At 55.7% G+C, this 24,347-nt stretch overlaps 1 protein-coding gene across 1 annotated transcript in view; it reads left to right on the forward strand.

Moving 5' to 3' along the window:
* The first annotated feature begins 343 nt into the window (after positions 1 to 343).
* Positions 344 to 24,347, forward strand: part of GRID2IP (Grid2 interacting protein) — a 33,780-nt gene continuing 9,776 nt past the window's right edge. The window contains exons 1-8 of the mRNA XM_032394265.1: positions 344 to 748; positions 8,331 to 8,485; positions 16,256 to 16,504; positions 16,729 to 16,814; positions 19,396 to 19,465; positions 20,321 to 20,415; positions 20,723 to 20,906; positions 23,598 to 23,752. Coding sequence (XP_032250156.1) covers positions 344 to 748; positions 8,331 to 8,485; positions 16,256 to 16,504; positions 16,729 to 16,814; positions 19,396 to 19,465; positions 20,321 to 20,415; positions 20,723 to 20,906; positions 23,598 to 23,752 — 1,399 coding nt within the window. The remainder of the gene's footprint in view (positions 749 to 8,330; positions 8,486 to 16,255; positions 16,505 to 16,728; positions 16,815 to 19,395; positions 19,466 to 20,320; positions 20,416 to 20,722; positions 20,907 to 23,597; positions 23,753 to 24,347) is intronic.

The following is a 24,347-nucleotide window of genomic DNA, read 5'->3' on the forward strand; positions in this document are numbered from 1 at the left end:
GCTCAGAGACCTCCAAATCAGCCATACCATGCTTCCCCAAGGAAGTCAAAAAGGAGAGTCATACAATTCAAAAGGCAAATACCCGCCAAAGTCAGTAGGAATTTGTGAGCTCATGTCACTGAGAAGTCCTTTTGTCACATGGACGTAGGTGAATTTCAGGCACAGCTGGATCCAGGAGTTGAGACACTATCTTAAGACCTAATCCACCCAGAGGCAGAGAGAAGCAGAGGCCCAGACTGGCGCATCTCCTGGGTCTTTAAGCGGCCTGCAGCGCGGTGGACAGGGCCAAAATGAATCCGCTGTGCGGTCTCTCTCTCTCTCCAGCCGCACTCCCAGCGCTGCCATGCCGGCCACCAACGAGGGCTGGCCCGAAGACTTCGGCTTCCGGCTGGGCGGCTCGGGCCCCTGCTTCGTCCTGGAGGTGACAGAAGGGAGCAGCGCACACGCCGGGGGTCTGCGGCCCGGGGACCAGATCCTGGAGGTGGAGGGGCTTGCCGTGGGTGGCCTGAGCCGCGAGCGCCTCGTGCGCCTGGCCCGGCGCTGCCCGCGTGTGCCGCCCAGCCTCGGCGTGCTCCCGGGCCCCGACGGCGACGACCCAGGCGCGGGATCCGGCCATGCGTCCCCGACCCCAGCCCTGCGGCCCCGAGGCCTCTCCCTGGGCCGCGAGCTTCTGCGCCTGGCCCGCCGCAAACGCCCCGAGGCCGTGCACCGGGAGCGCAGGCGCAAGGCCCAGGAGTTCAGCCGCAAGGTAGGACACACGAGGGGTGGGGCGTGGTTGGCAGGGTCCCCCCGGCAGCTGGGCAGGCTCTTCTGGGGCCAGTGTGGGCCCGGAGCTGAGGAGTCTTCTCGGGACATACTTACCAGAAATATGACGTGCGAGCTTCAAGGCCCTGTACCTAATTTTGTGATTCTGTGGGGTTTTGTGGGGGTTGCTTTTCTCTTTTATTGAGATGCACAGGTGTACAGTAAAGTACATTAAGTGTACAGCTTACAGGATTTTACAGATGCCCTCACCCTTGTAATCACCCCCTGATCAAAATGCAGATCGACAGAATATAGATAGAGTGTAGAAAACAGAATGATTCCTTCACCCCAGAAAGTTCCCGCGTGCTCCTTTCTCTGTCCACCCCATGAAGAGGTAGCTGCTATTTTGACTTGCGTCGTTATAGATGACTTTTGCCCGTTTGTGAACTTTATATTACTGAATACACAGCATGTACTCTTTGGTGCTGAGCTTCTTGTGCTCAACACTTTGCTGTGACTTTCATCCACGTCGTGTGGCCGTGGGTCATTCCTCTTATTGCCTGTATTACTAACAGCGTCTTAGTCTGTGGTGGCTGCTGTAACAACATACCAGAGACAGGGAGGCTTAGGCAAAACAGGCATTTATTTCAGTGTATTTCTCACATTTCTGGAGGCAAGAAGTCCAGGATCTCAGGGCCAGTGGATTCAGTGTCTGGTGAGAGCCACTTTCGGTCCATAGCTGGGGGCTTCTCACTGTGTCCTCACATGGTGGAAGGGGCAAGGAAGCTCTCCGGGGTCTCTTTTCCAAGGGCACTAATCCCATTCATAAGGGCTCCACCCTCATGACCAAAGCACCTCCCTGAGGCCCCACCTCCTAATACCATCATCGTTGGGGCTTAGGATTTTAAGATATGAATTTGGGAGGAACACAAACATTCAGACAATAGCACATAGTGTTCTTTTTTTTAAAGAGCCACACTTGTTTCAGGCCCCCACAAAACTGGGATCTGGCCCTGCCTTACACAGTAGTCTGGCTGGCTAGTTGGCAACAGGAGGCCCTGGTTCGAGCCCCCTGACCTTCCAAAGGCATTTCCTATCAGACTTTGGCAGGAACAGACCCTGAGGGGTGGCAGGTGGAAAGTTAGGGCTTCCCCGAGGACTGAGAGTCAGATCCTGGAATGGCCAACATCTTTAGCCACAAGAGGAGTCCAAGGTCTGAGTCACCTACAGGAAGCAAACGGTGGCCACCAGGAGAGGTAGAGACCCAGAGCTGGAAAAGAACATCTGAGCATGGAGTTGTCCTCCGGCCAGAATCCTGAGCAATCCCCGATTTGCAGAAACCTGGCTCTTTTCTGGACAAATCCAGGGAAATCCAAGAAACCTGGATGTAACACAGTCAGGGAAGAGGCTGACCAGTATGGTCCACTGGGGCCCCCTGGAAGGTGTCACCACAGCAGCTACCTCAGGCCCTCCGCCCTCATATACCTGTCCTCCAGGGCCTTCAGATGTGGGTGCCCAGCCCAAGATCTTGGAAACTCAGTTTGATGACTGGGACACTTGAGTTCACAGACACCCTCCCTTGTCCTCCATGGAAAGGGCACTGCTCATTCGTTCTCTTGGCAGAGCGTGGCCATGAAGTTTTGGGGGGCAGAGGGCTGGGAGCCCTGCTGTTAGAGAACTGGTTCCCAGCCCACTGCCCAGGTATCAGATCTACATTCACCTGGCCTTCTCCAGTGCCCAAGCTTGGTCCAGTCCTCCCTCCTTCTAAACTGAACCCCCTCAGGAGCTTCACCTCCACCATGTACCCTGACATGACCCCTTGTCTGGGCAGGACCCCAGCTTGAGCCTTTCAGCCCATGGCCCCGGAGCAGGCCAGCCTCTGTAGCCAAGTATATGCAGTCACTCACACATACACACACGACTCAGCTCTCGCCTCACCAGTGTCCAGCTCCTCAGAAGATGTGGCTTTCTTTCTATCCCCAGAACAGGCTTTGCTGTTATAACAGACATCAAATATCTTGGTGCCTTTGCACACCCCACAGGTTTATTCTCCATCCACACAAAGTCCTCTAAAAGTTCAGGCACTCTCCAGGCTGGCTGACCTCTGCACGAGGCCTCAACATGCCAGGCGCCCCCATCTCAAAGTGCAGCTTCAGGAGTTTCTGTAGAGGAGGAAGAGAGCGTGGAAACGTGCCCATCAGCTCTTAAGGACTTCAGAGAGGGAGCAAAGCGCTGCACCTGCAGCCGGCGCTCGTTGGCCAGAACTACTCACACCACTGCTCCCAAAGGGTGCCGGGAAATGCCGTCTTCTGTGCACCCAGGGAGGGGAGGGGAGCTAGCAATATTGATGAGCATGAGTGGCTCAGTCCGTCCCTGCTGCTGTAACAGAATACCAGACTGGATGGCTTAGAAACCACAGGAATGTATTTCCCACAGCTCTGGAGGCCAGACGTCCAAGATCAGGGTGCCGACATGGTGGAGCGAGGACTCTCTTCTGGGTGGCAGACCTCTCATGTCCTCACAGGAGGGAAGGAGCTGGGAGCTCTCCGGGCTCTCTCTCATAAGGGCACTGATCCCATTCACAAGGACCCCACCCTCATGACCTCATCCCCTCCCAAAGGCCCCATCTCCTAATACCATCACATTGGACAGTAGGTTTGCAACATATGAATGGGGGGGGGCAGGGCACCACCATTCAGACCGCAGCAACTGGTAATGTCTGCTATAATTCCAGATGACCTGCTACAGAACCCAAGGCCTGTCCCAGACTCCATCTGACCCCTGGAGAGTTGGAAGGGGGCGCGGTGAGAGCCCCCAGAGGGCAGGGTGGATTGCAGACCTGGCCGCAAGGCAGGGCCAGGGTGGTGAGCGGCTGCCCAGGCCAGCCAGGATGTGTGTTCTGACAAGGGGGAGTGGGAGTGGTGGGTTCTGGTTTGAGCTCACCAAGCACCTCCAAAAACTGAGAGCAAATCCCCAGAAGAGACTGCCTCAGGACAAGCAAGGGCTTTCTGACAATTAGCTCCTGGGTTCTCACCGGCGCTCTCCCTGCCCCAGTTTTTTCTCCTTGAAGATTCTGATTTTTAAGAGAAAATCCATTAGTGTCCCGTGATGGTGCCTCACGCTTAGATGTAGGCTGACACCAAAACCACACTGTGGCACAGGCCCCAGGGGGGAGGAACTATTTTTTCCTCTTTCTTACATAAAAGTCTTTCCAGCTAGCCATGTTCTCCTTTGAATTGAGGCTGCCGCTGACTTTGATCGCAAAACCACTAACCTTCCTCGGCACAGTGGGTGCGTGAGGCGGGGGCGCTGGTGCTGCGGCCTGCCCTACTCACCACCAGGGAAACTGAGGTCAGCAGGAAATGCAGCGAGAGGACAGCCGGCCATCTGTGGCTCTTGGGTTCAGCTCCATGAACATTCACTGAGGGCCTACTATGTGCCAAGCCCTGTGCTTGGGGCTGGGCGGGAGCAAGACCTCAGGTCTGGGTCTCAGGCCGTCACGGCAGGTCATGCCAGATGGAGGAGAGAGACAGCAACACAGACTTTGTGGGGTGCACGTGCTAGGACTCAGACATGAGGCCCCCGAAGCCCCCTGCTTCTGTCACCGCCTCTGGAAAGCCGGCCTTAACCCCCTTGTGCAACTGTCTAGGAAGGAGTTGGACATGCAGTTCTGAAGCTCTGGGGCAAGCTCTGGGCTGAAGATCGAGGTCCAGAAGTCACCATTTGGGGTCCTAGCCCAGAGTGTTGCCATGGAGCGCTGCCACTAGGGGGCGCCCTGCAGTGGGTCAGGGCAATTGGATAGAAATAGCAAATGTAGACAGCTTTGGGCCAGGAAAAGTAAGAGGATGCTCAGGTTGCAGGGTAAGAAGGACTTTATGTACTCATGTATTTATAGGTTGGGAGAGACTCGAACATTTATATAAGCTGAAGGGAAGGAGGTAGTAGAGACACTGAAATCCATGTGTTTTGCCATCATTGATGATTGGACCTGTGATGCCCCGGGGCCCCGGGAGACAGCTGTGATGAGGACAGGCAGGGAACCTACTCCCATGCAGCAGGTGTCCCTATGGGGAAAAGCCAGCGAGAAAGTGGACAAATGTATAAACAAGCTATCTGGGGATCATGATCAAGGAAGTGAAGACATAAACAGGGAGATGAGAGAGAGAGATGGGGGCCGCTTGGCCACAGTGGTCAGGAAGGCTCCCTGAGGAGGTGACTTTCGCGAGCTGAGAGCCGAGTGGCAAGTAGGTGGAGGAAGAGAAGGTGGGGACGGGTGGGGCAGTGGGGTGTCTGTGGACTGGAGGGCCGACCTTGGCCAGGAAGGCGGAAGCTCTTCATCCTCTGACAGCGGAGGGTGGTGGGGAAGGATGCTGTCTGTGGATGCTGGGGGTGGATGGAAGGTGATGAATGTGGTACGAACAGCCCTAGCTCTGGCTGAGATTGCGCCCACCCTACCCTGAGAGAGAGGCACGGCAAACCCACACACTCACTCCGTCGCCCAGCCTCCCACCTGTGCTTCAGGGTCAGCTCAGGGCATCGGTGTCCAGCTACACCCCAGAACCCCTGACTATCAAGGGAGGGCTCTCATGGAGTACGGACAGACAATGCTTAACTGCTGCATAAACAAAAATTAACCATTTCAGACACAAAAGCCGCATACTGTTATGATTCCACTCACAAGAAGTATCCAGTAGAAGCAAATCCATGGAGACAGAAAACAGATTCGTGATTGCCAGGGGCTGGGGAAGAGGGGAGTGGGGAGTGAGTACTTCGTGGGCACAGAGTTTCCATTTGGGGCAGTATGAAAATGTTCTGGAACTGGACGGTGGTGATGGTTACACCACGCCGTGGCAGGTACTTAATGCCACTGAATTGTACACATTAAAATGGTTACAATGGTAGTTGTATGTTATGTGCATTTTTACCACAGTAAAAAATAAAGGGGAAAAAAAGGAACAGTGATAACATGCCTTCCTTTTCCTGACTGTATAAGTCATATAAGCTCACTATATATTTTTTTAAAGATTTATTTATTTATTTGAGAGAATGAGAATGAGAGAGAGTACATGAGAGGGGGGAGGGTCAGAGGGAGAAGCAGGCTCCTCGCTGAGCAGGGAGCCCGATGCGGGACTTGATCCCGGGACTCCAGGATCATGACCTGAGCCGAAGGCAGTCGCTTAACCAACTGAGCCACCCAGGCGCCCCCATATAAGCTCACTATAGAAAAGATGGAAACCATTGACTTATTTTAAAAAACTCCAAATTACTATAAAACTTAGTGCATATTTCCAATTCCTAGATATATGTGTAATCATATATGTCTAAAAATATAACACTGTGTATTCCATTTGTAAACTGTTTTTCTCACTTGCCTGTTTATCACATTTTTCTGTATATTTTATAACAGCTTTATTGAGATAGATTCACATATCATACCATCTACTCATTTAAAGTGTACAATCCAGTGGTTTTGGGTATATTCACAGATTTGTGCAACCATCACCATGATCAATTTCAGAACACGCTAGTCACCCCAAAAAGAACGCCCACACCCTTGGCCATCACTCTCCATTTCATGGTTTTATTTTTTATTTAAGATTTATTTATTTTAGAGAGAGAGCAGGGGGAGGGGCAGAGGGAGAGAATCCTCAAGCAGACTCCTCAATGAGCATGGAGGCCAGCGCAGGGCTCAATCCCAGGACCCCAAGATTATGACCTGAGCTGAAATCAAGAGTTGGACACTCAACCAACTGAGCCACTCAGGTGCCTCTCATGGTTGTTTTTTGTTTTTTTTTTTAAGATTTTATTTATTTATTTGAGTGAAAGAGAGTGAGCAAGAGACAGAGAGCACAAGTCGGCGGGGGGGTTGGAGACAGGCAGAGGGAGAAGCAGACTCCCCTCTGAGCAGGGAGCCCGATGCAGGACTCAATCCTAGGACCCTGGGATCATGACCTGAGCTGAAGGCAGATGCTTAACGACTGAGCCACCCAGGGGCCTCAGCCCCTCATTGTTTTCGATAAGTATCTACAGCATCATTCTTTCTGGCCAAAAAGTACCACATTGCATCAAATTGAAAACATTGTCAATTGAAAGACATCCCATTTTTTTATCACAAAAAGAGAAATACCCCTGGCAATAAACCCATGACACATACTTCCTTATCACCTACTTGTCAGTTAATTTAGTAGTTATTAGAAAAGGACTTTAGACTTATATGAACATATTTAGTACCAGCAATGCACATAAGTCAGTGTAAGTAACACCTACGACCACATCCATATGCATGGCAGCTAGCCATAAGATACATCATGATTTCAGAGATTTTAGAATATGAAAAAATGCTCACCCCAGAATCAACGCTATCTGGTACTACAGAGTATCAAGTGAACTTGGCTCTCAAACAACAGACATTGACTCTGCTAACTTAGTCAGGAAAGGGATTTGTGGGAGGAACAGTTTGCAGAATCTGCGCTGGAGATCCAGCCTTAGAACCAGGACAGGATCGGCAACCTGGAGCCCAGCTGTCCTTCATCACCCTGTCAGGAAGAGTCTGCTCAGGGTGCACTGTGGGGCTTGGCCACCACCCTCAACAAGCTCTGCTGTCCCCGCATCTCTGCATCATTTTTTCAAGAGCCAAAACTCTGGACCAGAGCCTCCAACTGCCCAAGGCTTCCACATAACTGCCAGGATCCTGCCTCCCACGTAGCCTGGGGTTTCCTTCTTTCTTAGCTGAATAGCCAGGACTACAAATATCCCCCAAATGGATGTGCTAAAATGATTTATTCCATATTATCAGATATCTCTATTGCTTCCAATGTCTCCGTATTATAAACAATGCAGAGGTGAGCCTCTTCACTCAAATATCATTGTGCGTCATCCTGTCTTTCAGGACATCTCTAGGATACATTTCTAGATCGTTGGGTAAGGTGATGGGTGCATTTTCAGGCTCTGGACGCACTTACCAAGGCTGGCCTCCAGAAACATGGTGCCTACTTGCATGTCCCTTTCCAACGGATGCATGGACTCCGCTGAGTAGATGTACCTTGATTGGTATCAGCTGGTTGGTACACACAGCAGAAGAAAACAGAAGTCCCGAGGAAGCCCTGAGGGAGTCCGAATTCAGGGCTAGGCACACACTCCAGGGCTTTTCTGTGGAGCCAGAATGTTCTCTGTGGGCTCTCTCAGCACACAGTGTGGTGGAAAGGAGTATAGTGTTATAATAATAGTAACTAGCAATTACTGAGCGCCTGACACATTGTAAAGCTCTTGTATTGATTCCTTTGATCCTTATAATACTCAGTAGAAGGGCTGTCTCTGAGTTTGAGTCCTGACCCCGTGGCCTTGGGCAGGTCGCTCCACCTACACCAGCCTCCGCGTGCTTAGATGTAAATGAAGATATTAGCCATGTCCCCTTGTCTGTCTGTTAGGAGGTGGGTAATGTGATTTGGGTAGAGAGCTCACCACAGAGCTCAGGCAGTGCTCCCATGTCAGCTGTCCCATGGAGGTAAACTGAGGGCGGAAGGGAAGGAGGTGAGCAGTGTTCTGCTCTGGTCCCCTGTGGTCATTCACCAGACCCTTCCGCGCAGGTGGATGAGATCTTGGGGGACCAGCCGACTGCCAAGGAACGGGTGTTCGCCGCCCTGAAGCGGTTTGCGGCCGAGCAGCGGGTAGATGACCTGGTGTGGGCGCTCACCCTGGAGCTGCCCCGCGAGGTCTGCACGCCACTCCTGGACAACCTCAGGTACCCCGGTTGCAGGGAGGGAGGGGCAGGCAGGGTGTGTCTCGCCCGGGGGTGCCCACTCTCCCACCACCACCCCCGGCACTGCGCATCCTGCTACCGGACGGGGCCCCAATACCGACCCACTCCCAGGGCATCGCTGTGAGTGAGAACAGAAGGGCTGCTAGATGCTGGGCTGGGACAGGCTGCAGAGAGGACCCACCTCCTGCGGAAAGGACATCCCCGCGCTAGAAACAGTGTGTGCTCTCTGCCCTTTGATGATGACAGCTGTGTGCTGGCATCACCAGGGCCCTAGAGGAGCACTCTCTGGCTGGATCATCTCGGTGCTATTATTATCCCCATTTCCCGCAAGCAAACTGAGGCTCAGAGAGGTTAAGAGGCTGGCCCAAAAGTCACACAGCTAATGAGTGGCTGTCACAGGACTGTGAACCCACCAGCTGTGCACTTTCTGTTCTTCTGCTCAGCTTTGGACCCTGTAAGTTTATCCTTTAGGAAAAAAAATTCCTGGTGAGTTGACACTTGGAGTGGCCCCTGAATCTCCCAAGCCCCCCCCCCACACCCACCCACTTTCCTGCCGGGGCATCACTGCCCTGCACGGCACAGCCTTGATCAGGCCCCCACTGGGCCTGAGTGAGGCCTTCCCTGTCGGGATCCTGGGTGGGGGCGCCTTTCTCTCCTCACCGTGCCTCCAGGGCCTGAGACTCCTCCCCCCTCCCCCTTCCTGGGCTCAGCCTGCCCCCTCCCCTTGCTGCCATTCACCCCGCAGCCTGCCCCTCCCTCTGGGCCTGGCCAATGTCAGGGACGGGGCTGGCCACCACCACCCCCCCACCCCCAAAGCCCGGGCGGGCGCAGCGGCTTGGCTCAGCAGCTGAGCACAGAAGGCCACCGAAAGAGGTCACCATGAGCTGCCTGGGGTGAGTTAGGGGCCTGCCCCTTGCTACGAAAATCCAGAGAGGAAAAAAAAGTTATTCCTACAGCCTAATTTGCAGTGGAGATGATGCGCTGGTGCTGAGGGCTCCCGGGGCCGGGGTGGGGGGGGGGGGCGTGTGATGGATGGACAGCCCCCCACCCCATCCATCTCTACCAGGGCTGGGCCAGGGGCGCGGGCGGCTGGCTGTCCCCTGGGAAGTTGGCATGCGCGTGTCGCAAGGCTGCTAGCAGCCGGACTCAGCTGGAGGCCCTCTCGATTCTCCTCATCTCCCTTCGGAGCTGCCCTGGCTTCGGTCTGTGTCGCCTCTGCTTCCCAGGACAGCCTGTCTGCCTCCCCACGCCTGCTTTCCCGTCTGCAGTTCGTCCCCAAGCGACCGCCGGCAGCGGGTCAGGAAGAGCAGGGTGGGGGAGGCGCCCCCTTGGGTGTGCTGGATTTAGAGCCTGGGAAGCGGGAACCCTGGACACCGGGGGATGCCCGGTCCCCGCAGCATCCCCGGGGCACTGCTGGGGAGGATGAAACAGCAACCTCTATTGTCAGCGTGTGTCAAGTGCGACAGGAAAATTGGGGAGGATGCTGGAGGGGGGGCGGCGCCCAGCTGGGCTCTGCAGGGAGAGGGGTACCTTGGCAGTGTGGCTTCAGCCACCCCAACCCCCACCTCCTTCCCCTCCATCTCCCCACCCCCACCCCCAGGCTCTGGTGGCCCAGATGCTGGGTTCCAGGGTTGCAATAGCGATCCCCATGCAGAACTTTCTAGGGGAGAGCTCTCAGGGGGCAGGGAGGAATCACAGGTATACAGTCATCTGTGATTCTGAGGGCTGAGTGCCAGCAGCCCAGGGCTAACTTAGCAGGGTGGCAATCGGGGTAGGCTCCCTGGAGGAGGCAGCAGGTGCCACTGCTGTGGCTCAGTGACCCTCAGAGTCTGTCTGGCAGGATGTCCTATGGGGTGGAGAGACAGACCCTAAGAGGAGTTCATCGGGGCCAGGCATCCAGCCACAGAAGTGGACGCTGCCACGGCGAGTGGTGCCACTCTGTACCCAACACTGAGTACACGACAGTACCGGGCTGGAACCACCTTGCCTAGGATGGGTGGCCACAGAGAGCGACAGTTTTGGCCTTAGGATACCCCACTGAGGAGAGACAGGGTTTACATGAGAGTGAGCGCAAACGGTGCGTGGAGCTGTGTGTGTGCATGCGTGTGCATGTGTGTGTGTGTGTGTGTGTGTGAGCTTGGCAGAGGCTGGAACCCACCCAAGTCACTGTGTGGCCTCCGAGAGGTGGTCCCAGTGGCCAAATCAGAAGGCTCGGGGAGAAAGAAGGAGCAGTGAGACCATGAAGCGCGGTAGCCACACGTGGCTTTTTAAGATTAAATTTAATGACTACTAAATCAGATTTGAAATTCAGCTTCTCAGTCTCACTAGCCACATATGACTCGTGGCCACAGTGCAGGACGGTGCACCTTTAGAACGTGTTCATCATCGAAGAAAGTTCTCTTGGACAGTGCTGCTGTGAGCGTAAGATTTGGGTCAGTGGTGGTAATGGAAGCAAAGGGTCTCATCTTCCTCCATGACGGCAGTTCACCCTGCAGCTCAGAGCTTAATTTGGGTCTATCCCCAAAGGGATCCGAGTTTGATGAAGTGACAAAATGACTTTCTAATTAGGCCAGGCCAGGCCAGGCAGCTTGGGAAGTGTGACGTGGTTAGGAGGGAGCAGGAAAGCAAAGGCAGCTGTGTGGTCTTGGGGGTTTCAGGAAATCTGGAAGGAGAGGGAGGAGCCGGCAGGTGGGAGGAGAAGGAAGCGCAGGGACAGTGCTGGAGGAACCTGGGGTCCGGAATCCCCACAGACCTCGGTCGGACCCCCAAGTCCACTCACGGGCTGTGCAACCTTGAGCAGGTTCATTGACCTCTACAGTCTGTCTGTAAAACGGGTGGGTCATCCTTACGTGTTCCCAGCAGAGTGCTTGGTAGGCAATCACAGAAATGGACCCTGCCAACAGGACACAGAAAAGAGATTAGCTGAGAATGGGGGGGGGGTGCGAGGGAACAGCTGTACCCCCTCCATCCTCCTCTGCTTTAGGGACCAGTGTCGGAGACACCATAATACAAAGTGATCGGGAGAACTCTATGAAACCGTGGGACATGGTATGTGCTCAGTTAGTGTGGGCTTCCCCTACGGAAGGTGTCTTTCTCCCTAGAGCAGGTTTCTCAGCCATGGCACTTTTGACACTTGGGGCCCGATAATCCTCTGTGGTTGGGAGTTGGCCTGTGTGTTGTAGGATGTTTAGCAGCGTCAGTCAAAACTGTCTCCAGCTAGTGCCAAATGTCCTCTGGGGGGCAAAATCCCCAACTGAGAGCTTCTGCCCCAGAGTGATCTGCCTTTGGTAGCACCCTCTTGCGGGGGCGGGCACTTCAGCAAACTCCATCTGTTGCTTGACCCCAACCCCCCCCCCCCCCCCCGTTGTCTTGGGCTATCTGATGCACCAGCTGCTCTCCCCTTCTGATGCCTTCCCTGTGTACTGGGGCGCTGGGACAGAGGGGTGCCGTGCAGTGCGGACAGACAGGGACAGGGATAGGGGATGACAAGGACACCGGGCCCCAAGGCAGTGTGTGCACTTCTGCCTCTGTCCGGATGCAGGCATGAGCATTTGCTCCATGCTCACTCCTCCTCTGCCCACAGTGAGGTGGACAGTCTTCGTAGCCTTTGGGCTGGCCTGGTTCTGGATGCTGGGCCGTCGCACCCAGAACCAAAGTACCCGAAGTGGCTCTGTCATGATGGGACGGCTGTGGCCTTGCAGATGTCAGAGAGCCGTATCACTGTAGAGTTTTCAGGCATTTCTCTCCCTGGCGGGGCTGAGGACAGGCCTGGGAGGATGCGGCATGCGTTCTGGTTCTGGCTTGCTGTTGCTGCAGGGGAGAAAAGCAGCCCTGGCTGATCATGGGAGGGTGGTGGTCTTGCTGGGCCAGGAACGCGGGGCTGAGGTGTGTTGGGCAGCGTGGTCTGAACTGAGCACCAGGTCTGACTGGCTGCAGGAACCTGTAGGCAGAACCACGTAAGATGTCCCTTTCTCCCAGTGACTGGGACAGAGGGAGGGTCCCAGGGTTTTCTGTCTCTGCAGCTCCTGTCTGTCTGGGTAATGGCCAACTCCTGGTGAGGAAAGAGCCTTGTGCTGATGTCCCCCCAGGAGCCCCTGCTCAGGAAGTCCTGGGCTGGCTCCCGGTATCTATGTGCCCTTTCCCGCAGGCAAGCGGGACAGGATCAGGGAGAAAAGGACAACACAGTGGGTTCCCTGGGGTCTACTCCTGCTCTGACTTCCGGGAGTAGCAGCCCCAGAGCCAGAGGAAGGGTCCAAACTCCCTTTCTTGTCATCCCCCTCTTCTCCCCTTAGCTCCCTCTCTCCCAGTAGGAGGCCCTCCGTCCACCCGCCCACTTGGGAGTTGCCCCAGCCCAGCTGCCCCTCCTCATTTCCACTCATTCACCAGATCTCATAGATCTCCTTTCCTCTGTGATTCCAGAATCTCACCTCGTCCCACCCCAAACCCTTCCCTCTTCCCCTCCCAGCCCCAAGCACTCCCCTGGTGCACCAAAACCTCTGGGGTCCCTCCTCCTCTCTTTAAATCCTTAGACCCTCCCCCCCGAGTTCAGTCTCAGCGGCTGGCAGTGGCAATGGCATTCAAGGCCTCCCTCACTAACCGCTTCTTGATTAGCGCTTCCCCCCGGGTAGGTGAGGGGGGCTTCCCCTCGCCGACCCACTCCCTGAAACCTAGCGCAAAGGCCACGCCCTCCGGAAAGCCTTCCCATGCTCTACAAAAGAAAGTCGGGGCTCCTTCCGAACCTTGGGGTTCAGTCTCGCTGCAGCCAGGGGCCGGGACTCGCCACGGTGCAGGGGACCTGGGCGCCCCGGCCCGAGGTAGGAGGCGAGACACCTGGGGAGGGACTGACGGAGGGAGCGGAGAGGAAGCAGCGTTGACAGCTCTGAACCGCCCCCAGTTCCCCCGGAGCTAGCTGTAGGGTCCCCCGTGGGGGCGGGGCGGGGCGGGGCGGGGCCACCGGAGGGGGCGGGCGCCGGGCCGCGGGCCGGGCGGGCTCGGGAGGGGGCGAGTGCGCTCGCCCGGCAGTGACTCGTGGAGTCGCGGCGCCCTCGCTCTGCTCGCGGGTTCAGCCACCCCTGCCTGTCGGCACCTGCCACGCCGCCGTCGCCGGCTCCAGATGGGGAAGGACCAGGGCTTCTCTCGGCACTTTCGGTAGTTTCCTTACCGCGCTCCGCGCCCCCGGGAACTGTGCGCCCTAGGCGCGGCGGACCCGCCTCGGGCGGCCTGAGAAGGGGTGGGGCTGGGGCACTGAGGTGGACACCCACCCGGCACAAGGGGGCGAGTTCCCCGCGTTGGATGCCTGGAACCTGCATGCGTCCCTGGGGGTCGGGATGGGGATCGGAGGGGGGACCAAGGGCTGGGACTGAAAAGCTCTCTTTCCTTCCTACAATTGGGCAGGTCGAGGGAACTGGCCAGAGAGCCGAGGCAGGGAATGTGGTAGAGAGAGAGGACCCTAGGGCAGCCCCTAGGAGGAATCTGGACACGGATTTACGCCTGACCCCACCAGGCAGAGGGAACAGAACTGACTGACTGGAACGTCATTGTGTGGCCAGGGAAGCGTCCTGTGGTCTCAGAGAAGCCTGTTGGCATGGCAGGGACCTGGGAGTCCTGGGGCAGCCATGCTGTCAGGGTCAGAGGAGCAGTGATCTGCCACAGTGGTCCACGAGGCCCCATTGTGCCTGGCTGTCCTGGGTTAGTGGTTTCAGAGCAGACCCAGGGCTGGGGTGCCTGGCCAGACTGAGCTGCATGGAGGGCCAACACAGGCCAGGAAGGGCATCTGGCCTCACAAGGCAGCCTTGGCCTCTGGCTTAGTCCCAAGGACACCAAGCAGAGAAAAGGCCACCAATCTTCTCCCACCTGTGCAGTTGGTGACTCACCATGGTTACCACCCTGGGGCGGGGGTGGGGGGTGGCGGGAGGTCTTTTCTAATTGCTGCTGGAGGGTGGAGCTGGAATGGTCATCTGGCCCCTGCCCAGGTTGGACCTAGGGCCTTCTGGAGCCTGGGGCTGGAGCCCAAAGTGTGAGGTGGACAATTTCTGGCTTGTCATCCCTCCTTTGCCTGGGCATGAGGCATGTGGTGGGTCTGGGAGGGTGTGGGGAATGTGTGGGTCAGGCAGATGGAGGTGTCAGGCTCCAGAGGCCTTGAGTGACCATTTGGGGAATGAGGCTGAGGCTCTAGATTTTCGGGAATCGCTGTGGGTGGACAAGGATGAGCATCAGGCCAGAATGCTCCTAGAGGAGTTGAGCAGACCTTTCATTTTGGCCTCCTGGTCACCTAGAACGTTCAGACCTGGAGCAGAGCTCACTGAGGGGCAACCCTGATGCACCCTCCTCCTGGAGGACCCACATCTCTTCCCTCCCACCAGGCAGCTTATTCTGCCTGCCTGGTCTTATTAATCCTACGCACAGAGGTCAGGGAAACCGATTGGGGGCCACTGGATGACCTCAGAGGGGTTGTATTTCAGCTGGCTGCAGAACCATTGTTCCCATCTTCCTCCCTCTTCCCCACCATGCCCTTGGCACTGGCTCCTGGTCCAGAGAACATGGAAGGGAACATTGGGATGCGGCCAGGGAGGCCTCACTAGACACCAGAACTTCAGAGGCCCTCAGCAGAGTCCTGCCACAGTGCCGAGGCTCAGAGGCTGGCCTTCTGGCCAAGCTGTGTCACCTGGAAAGTTACAGATCTCCTCTGAGCCCCCCGGATCCTCTGCCACAGACAGGGGAGTCCACCAGGATATTAACTGTGCCATTACTGGGAGGTATGGCTATGCTGTTGGTGGGCCCTCTGTTTACTGAGTCACTGAGTCCCCTGTGTCAAACCCTGACCGGTCACTGTGGCTCCCAGCCAAGCCACAGACTAGCCCTCAGAGAGCTTCCAGCCTCGCAGGAGACACCCACAGGCACCAGGGAATCATCCCAGGGTGTAGACCCCACACAGAGTCCAACCAAGCCTCCCCACTGCCTCTCACCACTTCGTCCTCTGAGAACAGGAACCACAGTGCCTTCAGCTTTGACCCCAAGGGCACGGACAGCAGGGTCTTACTGAAGCATGTGGGATTGAACTGAAGGAAGGCCAGCGCTGGGTGTTGAAGGGCGAGCCCAGTGTAGCCAGGAAACGGAGAGAGTGTGCGGGGCAAGGACAACAGCAGGGGCAAGAGTGTAAGAGGTAGGACTGGACGTGGCAGTCCTGGCAGATTCTGAGGCGGCAGCCGGAGAAAGGGCTGGCCAGAGAAGCGAGCAGGAAGGCGGGCGTGTGATGAGGGTCCGGGGGAAGTCTGGTCCCGGCCAGGCTGTGGCTTCATTTTTTTCCACCAGAGCTGCCTGGAATCAGGTAAGAAGATGGGTGGCCAGGGATCCCTGGCTGGCTTTGGCTGGGCAGGTGCAAGGGCATGAAATGAGGGCGTAGGGGAGAGGCCAGAAATGGGAAGAGGGAGGCAGGAGGAGGAACAGGTGCACGGACGGGCTTTGGGGGCATTGAGGTTCCCCAAGGCCACAGCAATGGGGATGGTCCCATTGTGACTTTCCCGAGGTGGAGAGCCGGGCACCGTGGTTCTGGTGTGGCCCAGGCCAGTTGGGGCACAAGTTCCGACACCGAGGGGGGAGACTGGAGTGCCGGCTGCTGATTCCCCTGTTACCCCTGTGTAGGGGCGCGAGAGCCTAGGGCGGCGCCCGCAAGAAGGAGCCTTTAGGCCGCGGTTTGGCACGATCGGGGCGCGGTCTGGGGGCGCGCCCCGACTCTGCGGTCCTCGCCGGCAGGATCTTCATCCCCAAGAAGCACCGGGCGCGCTTCGACGAGGTGGTGTCGCAGGGTCTGCTGGGCAAGCTGTGCCGCGCCCGGAGGGCTCAGGGCGCACAACGGCTGCGCCGGAGCCGCAGCGAGGAGCGCCCCGAGCGCCTCCTGGTGTCCACTCGCGCCAGCGCCGCCCCGCGCCGCCCCGACGAGCCGCCCCCGCGCAAGGCTGCCTCGCTGCTGGGCGGCCGCGCGGGCCCGGGGGGCACGCGCAGGTACCCGGGGCGCGCGGGCACGGGCCGCGGACCTAGTCAGTGGGCTGGAATGAAGATCTGGGCAGAGGGCGCGGGGTCGGGGCGTGGACACCTGGGGGTGGGGGTCAGGAGAGATTAAGGGGAGCAGGACACGGGACATCTCTATCCCCTACGCCCCCCAGCCTCCCTCTCCCCAGGGCAGGGCACGCTGCCAGCCCCCCACCCCACCCCTTCTTTCTCCCCAGGACAGTCCGAGTCTACAAGGGCAACAAGAGCTTCGGCTTCACGCTGCGCGGTCACGGGCCTGTCTGGATCGAGTCTGTCCTGCCTGGTGAGGGGTGGGCGGGTTGTCCAGGATGGGGTGAAGGACCCTCTTAGGCCCATACTAAGTAGCCCGTCTCCCCCCACCCCCGGCTCTGCCCCCAGGTTCTAACCTCATGTAGTCCGTGTCCTCTAAGTATCCCAGAGGGGACATCCAAGTTGAGGCAAACCCCCTCCAAGTTCAGGGTCACCTTTGAGCCAAGAGAGCCAAGTTCTCCATCCAGACCTTTCCTATGTCCCCGGGGAGGGCTGAGGGCACTGCCCCAGACACTGGGGGAGCCAGGACACACCTGACACCTACCCAGGCTGCACCCAGTCAACCTGCCCTGTGTGGAGTGCCCACTGTGAACTTGGCACTTGCTGGGCAGGCCAGACTCAGAGAGGCATCAGGCCCTCAGGGCCTCTGCCCACTATCCAGTCCCCTACCCCCAATCTGGTCTCTCCTCCTGCCCCCACCCAGCCTGCCTCTTTTTGCTCCTGGAATGGTGACATCTTAAAGAAAGCAGAGCCTTCTCCGTGCAGGAATTCTTCCTTCCTGCCTCTCCAGGGTGGGTGGGGGGGGGAGCGTGGAGAGAAACTCATTTCTTCCTGTGGCAGCACATTCCACTGTGGAAGGTCTCTGTGGGGCAGAAATGTCTCCTGGTGCTAAACTGAACTCTCCCTCCCGGTAACCACCGGGTCACCCGGGTCACCCACTCTCTCTGTCCTGCACCCATACCCTCCCAGCACCTGTGGATGATGCTCCTGGTGACACATCCCCATTGCTGAGTCCTTTCTACCCTCCCTCATCTCACACCTCCAGTGCAGGGATTTGTGGGTTGGACATCTTCTGATCTCCAGGAAAGTGCCTTAGTGCCTTTGCATCGTTGTTCCAGCCATCAGATCATTTTAAGACCGAATCCTGATGACTGATATGTTGTAGTTCTCCTCGGATTTGTGCATTACTAAGTTGTTGACCCAGTGTTGTAGGGAAAAGGCCCACGTTGGTCCTCTAGAAAGGAGTCATCTCTCCTCTTTGTCTCTTCCAACTGTGCCACCACGAGCACCACCAGTTCCCACCACCCCCATGTGGGGTGCAGCCAGGGATACTTTGCCTGGGGCCATGTTTAAGATCCAGGGGTGCTATTCTCCCCAACCTAGCCTCCAGGCTGGTAACCCCATGCCTTCCTTGTCATGGGAAGCCAAACGGATGCTTCAGTGAGAGCTTTTACAGATGGGGAAACTGAGGCCTTTAGAGGCCCTGGCAAAGCAAGGACCAGAACCTGGGATTTCCTGACTCCTGATCCAGTGATCTTGAATCCCCAGCTACAAACCCTCTGGCCCTTCCACCCCAGGCTGGCCCAAGCTTCCAGACAGGCCAGGTTGGATTCATCACCACCATCACCTCTCCCCTCCCCGCCTCTTCAGTCTGGGGGTAGGGAGGAAGGACTCCCCTTCCCCAGCAGGTCTTCCCTGAGCATCTCTCTTCCTCCCCTGACAGTACCCACAGCCTGAGAGAGTGCCTCACAATCTGAGAGTACATTTTCTTTGGGCATTTGTCACTTACCCCACTTGTTTCCCAATCAAATTTAGAGGAACAGCTGACAAAAGAGGCAGAAATCCACAAGACGTTCCACAGGAGCAAACTACCAGCCCCATCCCTAGGTGTTTGGTACTGGGTTAAGTCTGACCTTCAGCGCCACCAGGGCAGAGAATCAGCTGCTCCTGTGTGTTTAAAACGCAGGTTTTACCATTATTATTCGGGTATGGTGAGGCCAACAGATCAGGAGATGATGGCCATTGGAAAAAGAGTTTGTCCCTCACAGCTCCCAAGAGGAGGGGGCGTGGCCACACGGGGGAGGGATCGGGCAAGGCAGGCTGAGCAGGTACAGGATTAGTTGGAGCAGGCTCTGAGGCATAGGAGCTGTCCCCAGTCAGTCTGCAGGTACCTGGCCCTGGGAGCTTAGGGCAGGGAGCAGTCCTGGCCCAGGGCGTGAGAGCTCCATAGGGAGGGGCGTTGGGTGTGGGCTCTGGACTGGTTGGTTTGCATACAAGAGGCACTCTTCAGAGCCAGTTATTTACCACGTAGGGCTTGGCTAGCCACCGAAGGGCAGTGTTTCCAGGGTCAGCAACGGCCCCAAGATGCCAAAGCCTCAGGAAGTACAGAAACAAACAAGCATGATTAATACACCATGTTTCCCAGCCTGGGGGAGGAAGCTCCCTCCCTGTAGGCAGGTGCATGATTCTCCTGATGACAAAGGCACAGAGGAATCTAGGATGTGAGCCGTTATGGGTGGGGCAGAGAACAGTATGGAGCGGGCTTCTCAGCAGGTGCACAGATGGCTCCCAAGACCTTCTTTATTTTTCCCCCTTCTCCAACAGCTCAGGGCTGACCAGCGGTCCACACTGAGCCCCAAACCCTCCCACCCCCACCCAGGGGCTCACTCGCTGCTCAGAGCAGCTGAGAGCAGAGGGGTGCTGGGTCTAATGTGGGATCTGCTGGCCTGAATTTGGCTCTCCTTGGCCACTCATCCCATTTGGCACCTGTAAAATGGGTTCACAGAGTGCAGCCCTGCCCAGCTGACCAGCACATGCTCTCTTCTGGCTTCTAGGGAGCCCGGCTGACAATGCGTCCCTCAAGTCAGGCGACCGGATCCTCTTCCTCAATGGACTGGACATGAGGTCAGAGGCTACTGGGGACATCAAAGCTTGGTGACAAACCATCCTCTGAGACTCCTGGCTCTTGGGACACCTAGGCCGTGGTCCCGATCTCCTATGACCAGTTTGTCCCCAGGATCTGCCCCTCTTCCTATGGGATCTCTTGAATCTGTACCCTCAGACTAGACAGGATGTCAGTTTAGCCTTCCAACTAGAAAATACCCCAGCTCCATGCAAGGGACACAGAGGGTTTTTTGTTGTTGCTGTTTCGTTTTTGTTTTTATTTTTTTATTTTATTTTTTTAAAGGACTCTTTTTTAAAAAAGATTTTATTTATTTATTTGACAGAGGGAGAGAGAGAGCGAGAGCAGGAACACAAGCAGGGGGAGGGGGAGAGGGAGAAACAGGCTTCCTGCCGAGCAGGGAGCTCGATGCGGGGCTCGGTCCCAAGACCCTGGGATCATGACCTGAGCCACCCAGGTGTCCCTGTTTTTGTTTTTAAAGATTTTATTTTTAAGTAATCTCTACACCCAACGTGGGGCTTGAACTTACAACCCCAAGATCAAGAGTCACATGCTCTACCGGCTGAGCCAACCAGGTTCCCAGGCAACACAGAATTAAATGGACCATGAGTGTCTTGCCCTTGAGGGGGAGCCCTGCCTAGGGCTGACATGGGCACAACCCCTCTGCACCCAGAAGTGTCCAGCTTGTCCTGGGCCTGGAGCTTCTCCTGCAGAGAAGATAAATGAGCAGGAGAGGCAGGGCCCCGGCTGCTGTGCACTGCTGAGCAGCCTCCACAGGCCGGACAGGGAGATCTGGTGGGTGGCCGTGGACATCGCTCATCCTGGTCAGGCCCTCCTGGGCCATCTCTTCTTGGCAGGAACTGCTCCCATGACAAGGTGGTATCCATGCTTCAAGGCAGTGGCGCGATGCCCACACTGGTGGTGGAGGAGGGGCTCGTCCCATTCGCCAGCGGTGAGACGCCCACGGCCACTTGGCTTTGTGGCCCACAGAGACCCTGCCAGGGCCTCCACATGTGGGACTTACAAGTCTGCAGAGGACTCTGCTTTTCCCCCAACCCTGCAGCTTCCCTCCCCAGGTGGGGCTGTAGATTCCAGTGGGGCAGCCTCAGGGCCCTGCCTGGGGCTGTCCCATCCCCGTCCCCAGCTCCGGGCAGTAGGTGTGCCTCCCAATGCCCAGCACTCACCCCAGCTGCCAGAGAAACCGCATCTGACCCGGGATGCTGGGTCACCTGTGTCTCTCCTGCCTGTGGCCCCGACAGACTCCGATTCCTTGGATTCCCCCAACCCGTCCTCGGCGCTCACCTCCCTGCAGTGGGTGGCAGAGATCCTGCCCTCCAGCATCCGGGTGCAGGGGAGGACTTTCAGCCAGCAGCTGGAGCACCTACTCACGCCTCCCGAGCGCTATGGGGTCTGCCGGGCCCTTGAGAGCTTCTTCCAGCACAGGTGGCTGGGCCAGAGCGGTGGTGGGAGCTGCCCTGGGTGGGCCCCAAATCCTGCTCAGACTCACCATTCGGGTCTCCCTGCCTGTGCCTCCTGGGAGAGACTCCTGGGAGAGACTCCAAGAAAGCAGCCGCTGGTACCAGGGGCCCCCGGGTGGTGGGCAATCAAGGTGCCCTACCACAAACCCTGACTCTGAAACCCCCTAGCCACGTGACCTAGCCTCTGTCAAGTGAAGCAGTGACCTCCGCAAAGTTGTTTGTGGGAAGGTCACAGGACTACTAGCCCGTGGGCGTTTGCCACCGGCCACTGAGCCTGTTGGGGTTGGTTTGGTGTCTTCCTTTTTGTACCTGAGTAGCAGCAGCCTGCGTCTGTCACACTCCTGGGTCTGTAGGGTCATTGTCATGGTCTGTGCAAACCCCTCACCCGTTCACGCCCTTTTCCTTTTTTGTTTAAACAGCTTTATTGAGGTATAATTCACACACCCTACGTACAGTGCACTGGATTTTAATTGACAAATCTGTGCACCCATCACCACACTCAGTTTTTGAACATGTTCACTCAAAAAGAAACCCTGCAGCTCTTCACTATCACCCCCTCCTCTTCTGCCCCTTCCTCCCCCGCACATCCCCCCCCCCCCCAACAACAACCACGAATCTACTTTAGTGTCTCTGTGGCTTTCCCTATTCTGGGCTTTCATGTGAATAGGATCCTATAGTATGTGGGCTTTGATGTCTGGCTTCTTTCACTCAACATCATCCAAGTTTTCAATGTTCATCCAAGTGATAGCATCTACTTCTTCCCTTTTTCATGGCCAAATAACATTCCATTGCGTGGATAGACCACATGTTGTCTGTCCATTCATCCGTGATGGACACTTGGCTTGTCTCCACCTTTCCTTCCCTTTTAGCTCCACTCCCTCTTCTGTGTCCCTCCCCTTCCCAAGGTCACCAGTCCGATGAGTTTAACAGGGCTCCTTTTGTCTGACGTGTTCTTGAAGTGTGGGCATTGCTGTTTTGTAGGATGTGTTTTTTGTTTTTTTTTTTAAGTTTCATTTATTTAAGTAATCTCCACACCCAATGTGGGGCTCGAACTCATGACCCTGAGATCAAGAGTCAAATGCTTTTCCTATGGGGCCAGCCAGGTGCCTCCCATGGGATGTATTTTTGGTCTACATTAGAATTGTGGCTATCCTGTGCACATTCTGTGACTTTTTTTCCCACCAAACCCTATGTGTTTAGATCTGTCCATGTTGCTCGTGTACATGTAATACATTGTTTACAACTACAGCCAAATTCCTGTGGATCAAGGGTCCAGGTCTGATCTGTTTACCTGCCAGTGACAGACACAGGCTTGTCACCACTCTCTTCCATCTTGATAGCAGTGATGAACATCATGGTGCACATTTCCCCGTGGTGCTGTGTACAATTCATTTGGAATTTATATCTAAGAGCTGCATTGCTGGACATTAAGGTATTTGTTTATTTAATTTGACTAGGTCATCCAAAATTGCTTCCCAGAGCACTGCTGTCTCTCACCTGCAGTGCACCTGGGCTCCCCATCCCCACGTCCTCACCAACACTGGGCACCATCCAGCTTTCTACTCATGCTAGTCTCTTAGGCATAAAGTGACGTCTTATTTTATTTGGGGTTTTGAAATGACTATTTTAAACATCTTTGAATATCCTTGTCAGTCTTTTCTGTTTCTTTATCTCTAGATTACCTGTTTAGACCCTTTGCCCATTTTCATTTTACTGGGCTTTTTTGTTCTTGTTGATTTGCAGGAGTTCCTTGTATATTTTAGATACTGAGTCCTTGTTGATTTTAGACATTGCAAACATCTTCTCCCATTTGTTACTTGTTACTACTTCTGTTATATCTAATATCATTGTGTCCAAGTTGGGCTTCTTTGAACAGATATGCTTGCTTTTATAAAATCAAATTCAATATGTTTTGGGCCTTATGGCTTTGGCTTTTGAAATTTTAAGAACTCCTTCCCTACCCCTAGGCCAAAAAATATTCTCCTACACTGTCTTCTATTAATTTTACCATTGTATTTTTCATACTTTGTTTTTTATCCACCTAGAGTTCATCCTTATGTGTGGTGTTAGTTTTATTTTCTCATATAATGCAAGGATCAGCAAACTACTTCTACAAAGGGCCACATAGTAAATATTTTAGGCTTTGTGGGCCATATGGTCTCCATAGAAACTATTCAACCCTGCCGTTGTAGCTCGAAAACAGCCATAGACAATATGTAAACACCCAGTCATGGCTGTGTTCCAATAAAACTTTTTTTTACAAAAACAGAAGGTGGGCCAGATTTTGGGCCGCGGGCCATCATTTGCCAATCTCTGCTATAGTGAGTTGGTTTACCCAATACACTCTGTGTGTTTTCATCATATAGCGACTCTGTGAGGTAGATGCTATTTTTATGCACATTTTACAGAAGAGGAAACTGAGGCACAGGGGAATTAAGTAACTTGAGAATGGTCACTTGGCTGGTAAGTGGCAGAGCCAGGATTTGAATTGGGGGGAGGGGAGCCCATCGCCAGAGCCTGCCTTCCTACCTTCCCCACTTCTCTGTCTTGGCAGGGGTGGGTTCTGTGGCCTGGAAGAGCCCCCTTGTCCATCTCTCCCTCCCCCCCATGGTGAGCCCCTGAGTCATGAACGCCTTGCTCCTGCACCCTCCCCCAGGAACATTGACACCCTCATCGTGGACGTCTACCCGGTGCTGGACACACCTGCCAAACAAGTTCTCTGGCAGTTCATCTACCAGCTGCTGACTTACGAGGAGCAGGAGCTCTGCCAGGAGAAAATTGCATGTTTCCTGGGCTACACGGCCATGACAGGTAAGCAGCCTCTCCCCCTGCCCAGCCCACCCGGTGAAGAGCCAGACCCCTGTCCTCAGATGACAGCCGACCTGGGCCTCTCCCACAGACAGATGCGCCCCCGGAAGCCTGCAGACACATGCCGGGCGCACCCAGGCCGGTCGCACACTTGGCCCCACAAATGTGCCTTCCCCGCTCGATGCTTAAGTAGCATCTGCCACATTACCTTAGACTTTAGACACCCCACCTATCCGCCCGGAATCCCTGGCTTTGTACCCACAAAACGGGAGTGGTCTCAATGGCTGTGCACTGCACGCCAAGAAACATGTCGCAGATCAAGAAATTCACGTGGTTGCCGTCCATAGAGCTGGAGGGCAAGGACACAGCCAGGTCGGGCCTGGCTGCTGGGCCTTGAGGCACACAGACGCCCACTAGGGCCTGCCGGGCCATGTGCGGCCTCAGCCTCCCACTGCTGCCCACCTCTTACAGCGGGCCCCACGTGCCCAGAAAACCATGCACTTCACCATTTAGGCCACAGGAATCGGAAGTGGGCCAGACACTGTGCACTTGTTCTAGGCCCTCTGCACCTGCTGCGTCGCGGCCTACACATCTCCCG

Source organism: Phoca vitulina, unplaced genomic scaffold (assembly GCF_004348235.1).
Source record: "Phoca vitulina isolate PV1807 unplaced genomic scaffold, GSC_HSeal_1.0 scaffold79, whole genome shotgun sequence".
Lineage (NCBI taxonomy): Eukaryota > Metazoa > Chordata > Mammalia > Carnivora > Phocidae > Phoca > Phoca vitulina.